Source organism: Lepisma saccharinum, chromosome 1 (genome assembly GCF_977018435.1).
Source record: "Lepisma saccharinum chromosome 1, izLepSacc3.1, whole genome shotgun sequence".
NCBI lineage: Eukaryota > Metazoa > Arthropoda > Insecta > Zygentoma > Lepismatidae > Lepisma > Lepisma saccharinum.
Window position 1 is genome coordinate 125,761,139 of NC_139229.1, and position 15,701 is coordinate 125,776,839.

A 15,701-nucleotide genomic window follows, 5' to 3' on the forward strand; every position below is an offset into this window, starting at 1 on the left:
CCATTTCTAATTGAGCTTGGAGGATGTTTGATAGCTCGTTGGACTCGGAATGAAGTCCTCTTTCCGATTCCATTTAAAATTTCACACTTTCCCCCGCCCCAACCCCAGGGGGCGGGGGTGTGAAATCAAGTGTGATATCATTGAATAGCTTTCTTTCACTTATTAAGCACGTATTTTTTCGTTTTCCGATTCGATGTGCATTTCTCACGATATGTGACCGTTCCGGAACTTTTGGACCACCCGGTATATATGTACACGTATATATGTTCTAATCTTATCCTTATCCCTTTTCAACTTTCCTTCTGTTTCTCTCTCTCTCTCTCTCTCCATCCTCTGTCTATCATATTTCCTTTGATCTGATTCTATACATAGGTCCACCACAAGAAATCTCTGTTATGTCAACAAAGATTCTGCCTTCTTAATTTCTCCACAGGTTTTCTTCTCCATCAGCTCAAGAGACAAGAGATAAACAGGAAGAGAACTGAACAGAGAGAGATAGAGACAAAGTTAGCAGATAAAAGGATGATATAAATAAGCAGAGAGAAAGTTGAAGATAGAAAGAGTGAGAGAGAGAGAGAGAGAGAGAGAGAGAGAGAGAGACACTAAGGGAGGAAATAATATAAACAGAGGGAAAGATGAAGATAGAAAGAGCGAAGATAAATAGAGAAAAATAGATACAGAGCAATCAACAGAAGGAGGGATGAAGAGAAAGAGAGATAAACAGAGGGAGAGACGAAGTGAGAAAGAAATGAACAGAGAGATAGACGAAGAGAAAAAGAGATAAACAGAGGGGGACTATATCTTTGGGGACTATTTTTACTCGAAACACCAAATGTGTTAATATCTGACAACTGGATTTATGTCTCATACTTATCACTCCCATATTTTCTTATCACTTTTACACCCGCCTCTATGAAAAGAAAACTGAAATTTTAGTTATCCAACTTTTTCTTACTCAATTTTCCACATAAAAAAATCCAATTATAATTTGGAAACACTTTCTCATGGTAAGATTTGTTTTTTGGAGTGAACTGGTAGAATGTGAAAATATCAAGTTCTGACCTGGTTTATGTATTTCACACTACTTTTGGAACTAACTATTTTTTTAGTTCGAATATTCGGCTTGAATATTAATTAACTTGGTTTATCTACCTTCATAAATACATTTTTTTTTCAAATGAAAGATGTCAACTTCTGGGAGGTCGTCTGACCGGCTCAAACCCCCTCCCTTCCCGTTGCGACCTCCATCATAACTAGAAATAAAATAATGATAATACAAAACAAAATGTATTAAAACAATAACCCCCCAATACTAAATTTGGACAGTTTCGATTTTCTAAAGAAAGAATTAAGCAAGTAAATAAAATACGTACAGTAGTTAAACTTTGTTTAAATTGAAAATTCGTTTGTGAATTTTAAACAGCAATAAATCTAGCATTCTTCGCTGAAGATGTTCCACAACTTGTCGAGGCCTGAACCAGATCCAAGAGAAAATAAAAGGAACTACTTTTGCTTTTCCCGTCGAGGCTTCTATTGTACTCATCGCGATAAAGACGACGTATCCCATTTATTGCTAACAATTTATTTGTGTGTGTGTGTGTATGTATGTGTTAATTCTACAATATCACCTTACTTCCTCAGTCTTTCAATACTTCTTGCTTTGTCCCTCTCATTGATTATCTCTGTTACGACCTTTTTTCTTAGGTTTCCTGCCTCGTTTTCTTTACTCTCGTTTATTCTTTTTCTATCTCTGTCTCTCGCCTGTCCTTTCCACACATTGTTTATGGCTTTTTCTTTCTCTGCCTCTTTCTTCCCTATCGCTCTTTTATTTCTCTTTCTCCTTCCCTGTCTCTATGTCTTATTCCCATAGATAGTCGTTCTCTATCGCTTCTTTTTTCTTCCTCCTTCTTTGCCTCTCTCTTTCCCTATCTCTCTCTCTCTCTACTTCCACCATACACTCTGCTTTTCCATATCTTTTCTTTATTATTTGTTTTCCTATATATATATATATATATATATATATATATATATATATCGCTCCCACACACGTCTAATTTTAACACTTTTTAGCCTTGTTTCCACGTCTAAAAAAACACTAAAATGCTGACCAACGCAGAATTCATTGTCAAATAACAATATAAACGTGACGTTTCAATCTTATAGCAAGGTCTTGCTCAGATTCTGAACCAAATTAAATAAGATTGAAACGTCACTTTTATATTTTTTTTTGCATTAAACTTTAATTTTCTATATCTTCTTTTAATTCTTTCTTCTCTCTCTCTGTCTTCTTTAATTTATTTCCTTCTTTCTCTCTCTCTTAATACAATTCTAACTTACGATGACCCGTAAACATGACGTCAGAGGGTTTTCGAAAATAATATCGCACTTCAGGACATGACGTTGACCCTCTTCAGAAACTTTTCTGCGACCTCACAAACATCATATTATACACCACTTCTGGACTCCAAGAGGTGATGGTACTGTTACGATGCTCGAGGACTGACAAAAATGCAACTCATTCTCCTGATTTACTAGACACATTATACTCAAAAGGCAAAACCAAAAAAGAAAAAAAAAGGCTGATGTAGGCGAAGATAATCGGATACAAATCGCAGATCGCATCGTATTTTCGCTTGGTTCCACATCCGCGCTATCTTTTCAGATAGACCTAATTAGTGAAGCCACTTCTTTAATTTTTAAGGAGATCGTAATGAGCCTACTAGTACTCATGAACCTAGTCATCAGGAACAATATTGGACCATGCTAAATTTAACAGCTGGATATCAATGGTTAATAATAGGAAGCCTATAATTACCAACAATTTGAATTTGAGAACAACGGTTGATAGGTAAACTAGGTAACCTTCATACATTAATAATCGTCATTACGTCAGCACTCCTAGTTTTAATATCCATTAGCCAGATTACTGCTAATCATCATAGTTTTTCTTGCGTGTAATTCTCCTAGAAGAGATTTTTTGAATAAATTGAATTTTCGGTACGGTATGGTATGAGAATAAGTCGTAAATGGGAGGTGAACTGTACCCTGTGAAGCAGTTGTTAAAGAAACCATCAGCCGTGTAAGAAGAATCAGTACTCACCTCCTCCTTTTCAAAGCACATGGAAACATGCTTGTTGAAATAGAATACTGATATGTTTTGTTAGGCATTTGGTCCATATAAATATGCTTCAGAAAGCAATTATGAGTGGCCAGGTACGTATCCAAGGGCAGGGGGGGGGGCTTAGGGGTCTCGAGCTCCCCCCGAAAGTTTTCGGTTTACACTAGATAAAATGAGATTTTTTGTTTCTTGTGGTGTTAAATAACATAATGTGACGTGAGAGAAATAATTATCGAGGCAAGACTGAGAATATTCTATAACCTTGTTATTGGTAACAGCTCGTATCCAAGTTGGGAATCAGGGGGCTCAAGCCCCCTCCTTCAGAAAATTTTCAGTTTACGCTAGATAAAATTAAGTTTTTGTCTTCTTGAATAATGTGACGATAATTTAAGGAGAGAAATACTTATCAAGGCAAGACGGAGAATGTTCTATAAACCTGTTGTTGATAATATTGCACGTAAACTTTTCTTACGCTTTAGGTGTTGTCGTAGCGAACTTGAACACTATGTAGAGACTTGTCAGCATTTGGAAGCTGCACAACGAAGGTAGCGCCATACGTAGGGCGAATCGGATTCATTGTAATTTTTTAATCTCTGGAAAGCGCGAGAGGGAACGTTCTTGAATAAGAGAAGGAGTCGAACTATTGGCAATAATTACGAATCGTTTTATCTGCGGGACGTTCTAGAATATAATGAGGATATTAATACGCGGCTTCAATTTCCCAGTTGATCTGTACAACAGAATAGGTTGAGACTTCATACAGTCGATTAGTGATCAGTCAGTGTCCATTGGTTGCTTTATAAGATCTAGTGATTCCAAAATGAAAAGGACTACCTTAAAGTAACGACGTCTACTACTAGTTCCAGTTCGGGCCCAAAGCTAAAGACATTGACGGCAGCGGAACTTCCGGTGCCTCAGTATAGTGCTACAAGTAGTTCGGGTCCAAAGACTATGAGATCGAAGGTCTCTCTCGCTAAAGTGAATATTTCGGCAGTATCGGGCAGGTCATTGGAGCGATTTATTAAAAATGAAATAAGCTGCACAGATCAACTGAAAATCAAAGTTTTGAGTGATGATTTAGTTGTGCCAGGACCAATTTTGTGTACGCAGTCCGAGAAATTTCATGGCATAAAAAATAATTTTGTTTAAGGCTACTGGGTTCGACACACACTCAACAGACAATTTTGAACACTTGCGAGTGCTTAGGCCTGGATATGAACAATTTGGTGGGTTTCGGCTTTGTAAGAACTGCAACCATGGGAGGACAAGACACATTAGTGGTGTTCAGGCTCGAATGAGAGAGAAATATTCGAGAACTGTCTGCGTCCAGTTCCCAGCACACAGTTTGAATCTCGCGTTGTCAAGTGGATTGTGTATCCCGTGAATGTGTAACAACTTCGTAAAAACACTTCTGGTACGTAGATGTTTTGATGCCTGATGAGAAGAAATGGATAAACACACATACTGAGATGGTTCCGGCACACAATGTTAATGCATGGAAACAGAGGAGTTGAGTGGTAGAACATGTTCCGATTTCACGTTCTGATTAAAATGACAGCCTTAAACAGTGGCGATGATTTAGGAGATAGTTGCTCCCCATTCTTTTGCCTCCACACTATCACACTATGGCCTCTTAATGCTTGTCCCCCCATTTTGGAACCCAATTGCCACCACTGGCCTTAAACATACAATCGTGATACCCCTTTAAAAAATGGTGTTCAGCCCACCCCCCGAAAGGTATTCCTGGATACGGGCCTGTAAGTGGCTGTCGATATTTCAAAATAAATTAATTTTAATTGTATTCACCCTTGTTGTAACTCACGGAAGGTTTTCTTTAATTGCAACAAAACCAACAGAGCTAGGAAGCTCAGCAGTTCTCGACACGTATTCTTCCCTCTTCATCAATCTCCAGGGGAGGGCGAAAGGGGCGATCCCAACTGCCACGTATTTGGATGCATTATTATGCCTAATAATATTCAAGACTCATTCGTTCTGTATTTTTATCACCACGTTTAACAGGCTCGAGAAGTCCACTGTATGCTCATGATAGGCTAATCGGAACTGGACCTACAGTTTAAATTTGAATCAGTATTTATTTCTTTTTAATCCTCATATCTGACCTTCAGTGTCCCATTATGATAACGACAGAGGCGTAGCAAAGGATGGGCGAAGTGGGCGACCGCCCGGGGCTTATTATTTTTTTCTTAAAAAATGAATGTAATAAATAGAGGTGATAAAAATAGATGGAAAGGGCTAATTTTTGTGGGCGAGGAAACTACAACATTATGTTCTTAACGGGTTATAAATTCTAGTGAAACATTACAATTTGAATGAATTCGTCAACTATTTAATATTTCAAATAAACCGGGTGTTAGCCGTCTGATTTTAGAATATTCAGGAAACCAAACAACACCAATGAAACGTTCTCTTACAAAGGCTGATGAACATCAACACGATTTTTGACTTCTCATAATTCGAGAAAATCTAGAAACATTATACACAGCAGAAACAACAGAAAATTAAGGAATTTCATTCGAAATATGACCAATTACCACAAGAATGAGATTCACAATAATTATACACGTTCTGGAATTGAAAATGAACTGATACAGGTAAGGAGCAACGATGTCAAAATGGCTATATTAACTCTCAACTACTATGGTGGGGTCACAGTTAACATCACCCAAAGTATTTTCTTTGTTCACCGCTAGGTTGTGTTTCTGTTCTATTCTCAATCCAGGCCGAGTGCTTGTAGAGCGGAGACAATTCGTTCAGGTAGTGGCAACTGTCGCGGTGAAATATCAGTAAGGGCATGGCCGTGTCCCCCCCCCTGAAAAATGAACCAAAAATTACATATTTCACACATATAGGTCTAATTTAATTTCAGCCACAATAATGTGTGTTAATTATTGTACGAACATGATAAATTCAAATTTAAGCAATGTTTTTTGAGGGATGAACACTATTATTGGGGAAAATATGCCATGTTGGCCCCCTGGGAAAAAAGACCTTCCTTGCCCCTCCCTGGGGAAAAAATCCTGCGGACGGCCATGCGTAAGGGCTCATATTTGACCCCACAAAAGTAGTTGCGTAGCCTTTTTTATTTTGTGATCAGTGAGTTGCTTTCTGTAAAATCGTGTCCAGGCGCTTAACTGGCCGATATATTTATACAACAGTCAGACAGTGGCGAGAGTGACAGTGGAACTGAAGCAGTACCTTAAGCAAATGTGAGCATGGAGGAAAGTGACAATGAAAGTGAACATAGTGTACAGACTCAGAAATTGAGGACCCATGGGCGTGTGTAATGAATGTAATGAAGGCACATTCTCATGCTCTCTTCATATTGGACAAATGTCCTGAGAATTAAAAGGTTGGTCTCTTAATGTTGTGGGCGAGGACGAAGACTGATGATTATTGTGTAATGTACATTTTACCAGGGATATACGTAGGCTATATTCTATATTTTATATCGAAAACATGTGTCATTTTCTTTCCTATGATACATTGATCTGATAATTATTCATTTACTCTAAGTTTAGTATTGTTACAACAATACTTGAGTATAATTTCATTGTCATATTAGCAGTACTAGAAAAATGTTCTTCAAAGCTAGGCGCTAGCTCTGAAAATCAGGCGCCAGGAACCAACTACTAGCAATTGTGCATACTACAGTATGTTTCAAAAGTCGCGCAATCCAAACTTTGAAAATGTATATCATGAAAATCGTAAGAGATATTTACATCGGGTTTTATGCACTAAACTAATCCTGTAGGCTATCACTGGGTTCATAAATTTACGTTAGCATCTATCTAAATAAAAGCAATTACATTATTTTCAAATAGATTGTTATTTTGCTGAAAACATCTGAGAACTGATTTTCAACAATAAATACGAACTCTTAAACAATTTGTGGGATAATTTGTTGGTATTTGACTGGTGTAAAACCGTTGCTTTGTGAGATACAGCACAAGCAGGGAGGGCATTTTTATTGGAAAATCTCTTGCACGTGAGTGTAAGAATGAGTACAAAAATACTCTTCAACAATGCACACGCACTGCTCCAATGAACACGCCATGCTGAATCAATTAAAAAAAAAAAAAACAGGCACAGTAGCGGCGAAAGTGAGCGAAGAGAATTCAATGTAACTAGGGGCAGCCTAGGATTCTCTCAAGAGTCCAATTTCTGCACAAAATATTGATTTTCCACGTAAATGTATAGCCAATACTTAGACACATATTGCATGCGACTGTTGGCAATATTTCGACCTGCTAGTGTTGCCATATACGGAGATACGTCCCAAAAATGACACTCAACCCATAAAATCACCAGTCAAAAATTCATCAAATGTTGCACATGACCAATATTGGTCGCAAATGACAGACTGACATGGCATCAGTCATGTCTAATTACGACCCTTCGATAATTTCTTACATATTTTTCTTACTCAGAAGTTCATTTCTGGGAAAATTTGAAAAATTTGAATGCTGCTTTCCGTCAGTTATTAATTTATATAATTTTCTGTACGGAGTGAACTTATAATTTTAAGCATTGAAAAATATCTCAATGGATGAGGCTTTATAATGCAGAAAACCCGGTGCAAATATCTCTTACATAATATACATTTCCGAAGTTTGGGTTGTGCGACTTTTGAAACACTCTGTATAAGATGCTGAGCATCATGGTATTCAAAACATCGCTAAATTATTTGAGAAAGCAGGAAATGGGGTGTTGGGGGACAAAGGGTAAGAAATTGTTACGGACTCTATGGAATGTTCACAACGTTGATAAAAAAAAAATCATTTGCTAACTTACGCTGTACTGCAATTTTAACTTAGAATCATCAAAACTTCGTACATATTACAGCAAAAGATCACAGTCGCCAGACTGAAATTTTTAATCGCCATGGCGACCTGGCGACTGGGATTTTTCGAGCCCTGCATATTAGGTATTCACAATGTTAGTCATAGTTAAGAAGGGTTTGAATTTAGTTTGGAAAAATCTAACTTTTTTTTTACTACTCGTATTTCAAGAATATATTTGTACAGATTGATGATTTTCTATACGTTTCTGCATTTTTAAATGTACAAAAAATGGTCACAGTCAATTAGAACCTTCAAAAAATATGTAGTCCATCCTCAGTAAGTTTTAAAAAATCGGTGCCAATCTTGACTCCACCATACAGTAGTAGTTGTGTAACCAAGAACACTTAACACGATAGTAGTTAAGGGTTAAAAAAAGTAAAATTAGCTAAGTCCCGAGATTTACTAACTTCACGTTCACTTTCAATATTTACTTTCTTTAAGTTCAAATCTACTTCTTTTACATTCTAGATTATTTTGTAAATGAACGTGACCTAACACAAAACAGCACAACAATGTTTAACATGCAACAGTTATTGCTCATTGTTGAAGCTCGTTACAGTAACTATGAAACTATGGTACATAAAAAAAACTGACGACCAGACACGCATAAGAATTATATTGAACTAAAGCTCAAATTCAAAAGTGGAGAGATGCTGGCAGCTGTAGGATAGTATGTAAGTTTTTGAATTTTATTATTTTCAGTCGCTTTTCTGTAATTTCTGGCTAATACCGACGATGCCAATTAAGAGATGTTGTGATTAAATTAAAGAGAAAACACTTACAACAACACCCATGCTCAGATCGAGATTAGAAGCCGGGAAATCCTGTGGCAAGATCGAAAGTCGGCCACTTAACACACACTGTTACTGAACCGTCATGTTAATGTTATTAATGCTACATTGATTCGGCTTATTTTACTTCGCTCTTTTGCCACTTTGGGCTACTCGCGAAGATGAAGATGATGGAACAGTCACAAAGAACACCCATTACCAGGCCAGCATTCGAACCAGGAACCCTTATTAATGCTATATATGTTCAAAGGTGTTTGTCTGTAAATAGATAAACCCTGTGGCCAACAGGTCTTCGAGTGCCAAAGCCTACCAACCAGATTTCTGTTAGATGGCGCCTATAGTGAACTCATCGAGTCCCATCACCATTGCTGTCTATAGCTTGATAGATTAGATTGCAGAATGCTAGTTGTTCTCTTTATGTGCTATTTTATATAACAGTTATATCTTGTGTGTTATATTTTGTGTGCACAAATTATAACACACAGGATTTTCCTGAAGTGACTTGGATTCTTGCTGTAACACGGTTATGCCTTGTTTCCATATCAAACACACTATAGTTGCTAACAAAAGCATTTTTTAAAAAAAAAAAAAAATTAAAAGCACTTTAAACGTTACATTTCCATCCTATATCTCATGGATTCTTGTTATTCGGATGGCAAGAAAATCTGTAGGATCTCTCGCGATAAGGTTTTTCCCTATCGTTCGTTGCCCTATACTACGTGTGATAGTACATGACGTTTTCCGAGCTAGTACGAGTTCGCCTACTCTGGAATATTGCTGGGTCGGGAAGGTCCTCTGTTTGGTCAGCGTCCACTGTTGTTATGCTGGGGTGAACTTGGCCAGCTTGCCACACTAAAATTACAGCAATAACAGTAATCCCTAAGATTTTCTCATGTAACTTCAGGCAAATGTTGGAGTGTAATGAAGTACATCTTGATAGCCAGTGTGTATGTAGGTATGCAGATAGTAGTTATATAATGTAACGAACCCGAGACCCCCTGATTACAAGGCGACGAGGTTACCTATACGCCATTGGGGAGGCCTAAGAACCCAAAAGCAATATGGTTATGAACATTGAAACCATAATTATGATCAAATTTTGATTTAAAATTAGTATATTGTAAACGACACATGCAAATTTATACTGAAATAAGATTTCAAGCACAACGCTGCAGAGAGTTGTATCCCATAGTAACAGTGCATAGAAAGTCATATGGATAATAACCAGCGACATCTATAAAGAAAGTAGAACAGTACACATGCGAAGTTTATAAATTGCTTGTATCAGTTGAAACAGGACAAATGGGTTCCACACAATGACAATCAGTCACACTTTAGTTTCCTTATCGTCGTGTAACTTCATTGTAAGTTGCGGAAGCCGCAAGGCATGTGTAATTGTCATTTATTTATTGTTTTATTACTTCCGTGTCCAGGCTTGTTCTATGGTCCGATGTGCTTTAGTAAAGATTATACCATTTTTACTTTCGTTATCTTGGTTTCCAAACTTTACTGTTTCGCTAATTACGTTCGCTTTCGTTCTGATTTCGATCTCTCCCACATCATGTATTTCTCTCGTATCGCCCATCTTAGTGTTGTAGTGGTTAATGTGGCGCACGACGAACCCATGTGCCGTAGGTTGAAATTCTGGGTAGGGAGAGATTTGGGGAAGGTCATCAACAAAACGTACCGCGCTACAAAGCACTTATTCCAAATGTAGTGTTTCTTTATATTTTAGTTTCAGTTCAATTGTCTCTCCGATGCTATAGTGACGCCGTCGCCCTTGAAATCAAGATGTTTTAAGCTGTACATCCACTCCCGATTAGCCTATCTGTGCATAAAATTGACTCGGAACAAGAACTCAAATCGAAGTTTCAGATTAAGTCGACTTTATGCTCAGATAGACTAATCGGGACTGGTCTTCAATTTCAAGTGGGATCTGTGCCATCGTGCCTCCACCGTGGATCGAATTCTGGTTCCTTCAGAACCTCTGGCACCAAAGGCTAGAGCTCTAACCATTTGGCTATGCGGGAGTGCTCTTTACCTTATCCAACAGTCAGGATGTGTGAATTATTTTCTTGTAAATAGGCCTCTCATTTGAATATGAACCAATGTGGCTGAGAAATGACACATCTTTCAAAACAGCGTTGAAAATTAACCGTGTAGTTTACATGGCCCAAGTAGGGCAAATAAATCTAAGCATAGGCAATTCGTGTAGATATAGACTTCCCGCATATCACTTTTCAGGCAAAATAGCTTGGCTACCAGAGGGCGTCGCCACCGGAGGGGCGAAGGGGACTGTTGCCCACCCAAAATAGTCTTAGCCACCCTCTTGCCAGCCCAAAATACACGAGAGATTTTCAGATTTAGTGGAGCTTGGATCGCTCACAGAGGAATAAAATGTGAGAAAGCAAAGAAGCAATCGGGATACAGAGGTTGAAAGAAACATATTAGAAACAGAAGAATAGAAGGAAATAGAGAAATATAGAATGGAGAACGTACGAGTATAAAATTTGTGGGAAAATAAGAGTACAGAGAAATGAGAGAAGAATGAGAAAAATAGAAAGATAAAGAAATGGGAAGAAGGAAATCAAAAGTGAGAAGGAAAATGAAGGCAAATTAGAGAGATTAGAAAAGAGAATGAGAGATAGAAATTGGATAACAAGAAATAAATAGAGTAAGAATGAGGGAAAGAGGAAACGGCAGAGAGAAATATATTGGATAAAGAGAGAGAGAGAGAGAGAGAGAGAGAGAGAGAGAGAGAGAGAGAGAGAAGTTGGATATACAGAAATAGATAAGGAAAGGTAGAAATATATCGTACAAAGAGAAGGATATATATATATATATATATATATATATATATATATATATAAAGGATAAAAAGAGAGAAAGAAAATAAAGAAAGAGAGAAATAGAAAGAAAGGGGGAGTTTGATAGAACGAAGAAAAGTGTAGAGAGAGAAAGAATGGGTGGAAAAGAGAGGGATATAAAGAGCCCGAAAGAGAAATTTTAGCCGCTATAACCGCTGTAGCAGAACCCACTTGTAAATACAATTTCGTCCACCCTTTGAGTCCTAATGAACTTCCCTGGTGACGTCACTGATGACCACGTGATCCTGCAGGAAAAATGAACTCCACAGGTAACAATGAGACAGGCCATTTTGATATTCCTCCAAGCCTGTAATTAGCAGTCCACGCGAAGCGGTTTAAGGCGTAATGTAACGGCACGCATGTTGGTGTCCAACCTCACGCACATGTGTACTCGAGGACAACAATCAAATCTCAGCTGATAATCAGATATAATATGTAGTTCCACTCTGCGTACGCGTGGCATTAACATAACGGCAGCCGACATTGCGTGGCTGAAGGTGAAGAATGGAGTTCTTCCTGTCAGGATTTGAAAGTATATCGTAAGTATTGAGTCGTCCTAACGTTATTTCAATCTAATCTTGCATCTTGAAGGAACGAAGGTCTTAATTTTGCAATCTGAGTGCCAATGGGCTAATGACTTTTCGCATAAAGGCAAAGAACGAAGAAGTTCCATGTATTTGGCGTTAACAGAGATCGTAAGCTGATGACGTAGAGAATCTTTCACAAAATAAGCTACTAAATGGCCTTAAAATTATTAAAAAATTACTTGAAGATGGCGCTTTGCGTAATATTACTTTATTTTCCTTAGCTAGAACCAGAAAATATTGTTTTTCGTATTGCACTTTTCGATATTGCTAAAACCATTTTTACGATACTGGTCACTCATGGAAATTTGACAATATTTATTGTATTTTTTAAGTTTCTTTTTAGTTAATTTTGCTTCGTCATGGACTTTAGATGCATATTTGTTATATTTACTTCTGCCAAAATGCTATGTTTCCCGATTTGAGTCCTAGCCTAAGCGTGGATGTTCTTTGTGAGTGTCTCTTCACCAACTTCATCTCATCGTAACACCCACATCGTCGCGATTAATCCAAAGTGACAAAAAGCGACATAGAATTAAGAGAAGTAATAATAATAAATCTTTTCTTTAGTTCAAATTCTAAGAGGGAAAACAGGTATCATCTTGGATAATGTTCACAAATAACGACCCATAGAGAAAGGGATCGAAGATTTAACGTTGTAGTCAGATTTATTGTCGAATTATTCAATGTCACAAGTATGCGACATTCCTGTCATTTGTGAGAAATTCATACTTACATAATAATAATCTAAAGTAATTTTATGTGGCGTTTTTTTTAAAATTTTAAAATAATGTTAAGGTCATTCTATAGGCCATTGTTAAGACATTTGGTGCTCTTATTGTAATTGATGAAAACATATGGAAATAAAGAAAGGTACTCACCCTCCCAGCCTCCAGACATCCTGCGGTAACTCCGTCAGCCTGTTGTCGGACACGTCCAGATGGACGAGATAGCCGAGCTGGAACAGGGACGCGGGGAGGCAGCGCAAAGCGTTCCCTGCGAGGCGCAACACCTTGAGGTTCGAAAGCCGCGCCAGTTCCTCGAGGTTCGCTCCGACGCCGCCGTTAGCAGCGCCACCCTGGGCTCTGCACACGAGCTTATTTCTGCTGAGATCCAACACCTCCAGGTACGGGAACGCGAGGAGGGACTCTGGAATCTTCTCCAGGCGACCATTGGAGAGGTCCACGGCGCGGATGTCTTTGTCCTGCGTCGCCTGAAGGAGAGGAAAAACAACGTTTAGCAGGAACCATTCAGTAAAACATTATTACTGTTTGAAAATGAAATTGATTAAGTCAGTCTGTATACGTATCCGGGGCAGTGGCGTGCCAGAAGGAGGTTGGTGGGGGTCATAACCCCCTTTGGGCCCAGTATTTAAAAAAAAATGCCTAAGGCAGGGAAATATGGCAAAATAGAAACTGGCTATTAAAAATATATATATACGTAACCCCAGCTCTTTTCTCAAAAGTGCTGGGCAGGCCACTGACCAAGGGGCAGGTATTAAATGTCACCGCCCCGAAAGGCCAATGTAAAAATGTCCCCGGCCCTCTATTCCATTTTTTTCTGTAAAGTGATTTTCACAGTGCGCTAAGACACCAGGGGTTCCGGGTTCAAAATCCGGCCTGAACATGGGTGTTCTTTGTGAGGGTCCATCAATTTCATCATATCATCACTCATCCTCAACGTCGCGATTATCCAAAAGTGGAAAAAAACAGACACTAAATAATAAAATTCAAATCCTATCTGTGAAGGCGTTGTGGATTCTGGTTAATTAGAGAAGTTATTCGCCCTAAATTCTAGTGAGCTTCTGTGGTTATATATATGTAAGTCCCTTTCCTCTCCCCGTTGCTTTCACTCACAAATGTATGTAGAGGGATCTCATCGCCGTCAATAAATAATATTATACCATTAAATAAAGTTCAAGCATTTTCAAGTCGCTGGAAGTTTCAAGCAAAGGTGAAGAGGGTATTATTTACCATGTAATCGGATATGTCAGCGACATAGTGGAGGGGTTTAAAATCCTTGCACCAAATGAACGAAGACTAACATTGTACGAGGCCTCCCCAGTGACATTGATAACGTCGTCGTTTTTTAGTCAAGGGGTCCAGGTTTCGATACCCGGTGGAAGCATATAGTGGTTTGGACCCCACTATAAATTGTAGATCCAGTGCCGATTATCCTTTCTGTGCATAAAGTGGACTTTAAAAGAAACTAAAACCAACTAACATTGTAGGCTAGAATATTTTCCTAAGACTCCAGTCCATTTTAATTTTTGGATTATGCTCATTTTACGATTCACAAGAGAGAAAGACGAACAGTGTTTCATATTTGTAAATGCAGGGTGATTCAGAATTCCTATTACACACTTCTAGGGGTTGTAGAGGGGACTTAGTAGATCAAGTTTTGATAAGGAACCCATGTCCGGAAACGTACCGTTTTGATACTACACAGATGACAAGATCACATAATTTCACTCTCCGGCTTCACGGTAGGCAATCCACATTGATGGATGGCGATGTCTTCAGTCAACTGATGTCATGTGTCCTGATTCCAACGTCCCCAGTTTACAATCCGGTATGCCTCGACCTTCACGTCAGTTGCTATTCAGTCGTTGCGGAAGACAGTACAGTATGGTTGAATACACGTTTGCCGAGAACACCGACATGTTGCTAATTTACGGCGAAGCTGGACGTAATGGTAGAGCTGCGCAACGTCTGTATGAAGAGCGTTTTCCGCATCGTGTCACTCCATCACATACCATTTTTGCCAGATTAGATCAACGGCTGCGAGAAACAGGTAACTTTAAGTTAACAGGGCCGACTGTTCTCAAAACAGCGTCTGGCATATTCTTCATGACCAGCAGCTTCACCCGTACCACCCCCAGAGGGTACAGGCAATGGGTCCGGCAGATTTTGAACCACGTGTCAATTACTGTGCATGGTTTATACACTGTTGTGTGGAGTTTCTTCGGCTTGTTCCTTTTACGGATGAAGCGCATTTCACTAGAGAAGGTGTTTTCAATAGTCGGAACAGCCACATTTGGGATGACGAAAATCCTCGTGCCATACATTCTCATGGATTTCAGCAACGGTTTGGCATCAATGAATGGGCTGGTATCGTGGTCGTCTGATTGGACCGTACCTTCTTCCGGGCCGCCTAACGGGTCCGAGGTACTTGACTTTCCTGCAAGAAGTATTGGCGCAGTTCTTGGACGATTTGCCGCTGCACATTCGCCAGCACATGTGGTTCCAACATGATGGCGCATCAGCACACTTTTCCCATGACGTCCGACAACATCTCAATCAAACATACGGGGACATGTGGATAGCTCGCGGTGAACCAACTCCTTGGCCACCACGGTCGCCGGTTCTAACTTCTCTTGACTTTTTCGTATGGGGCCACATGAAGAGTCTTGATTATGAGACTCCTGTAGTGTCGGAGGAAGACCTGGTTGCACGAGTTCTGGCTGCAGCAGACACGAT

At 39.0% G+C, this 15,701-nt stretch overlaps 1 protein-coding gene across 2 annotated transcripts in view; it reads right to left on the bottom strand.

Annotated features, from left to right (window-relative positions):
- Phlpp (PH domain leucine-rich repeat protein phosphatase) overlaps positions 1 to 15,701 on the bottom strand; it is a 219,580-nt gene that overhangs the window by 102,497 nt on the left and 101,382 nt on the right. For both annotated transcript variants that reach the window (XM_083138376.1, XM_083138378.1), the window contains one exon: positions 13,104 to 13,435. In XM_083138376.1, coding sequence (XP_082994502.1) covers positions 13,104 to 13,435 — 332 coding nt within the window. The remainder of the gene's footprint in view (positions 1 to 13,103; positions 13,436 to 15,701) is intronic.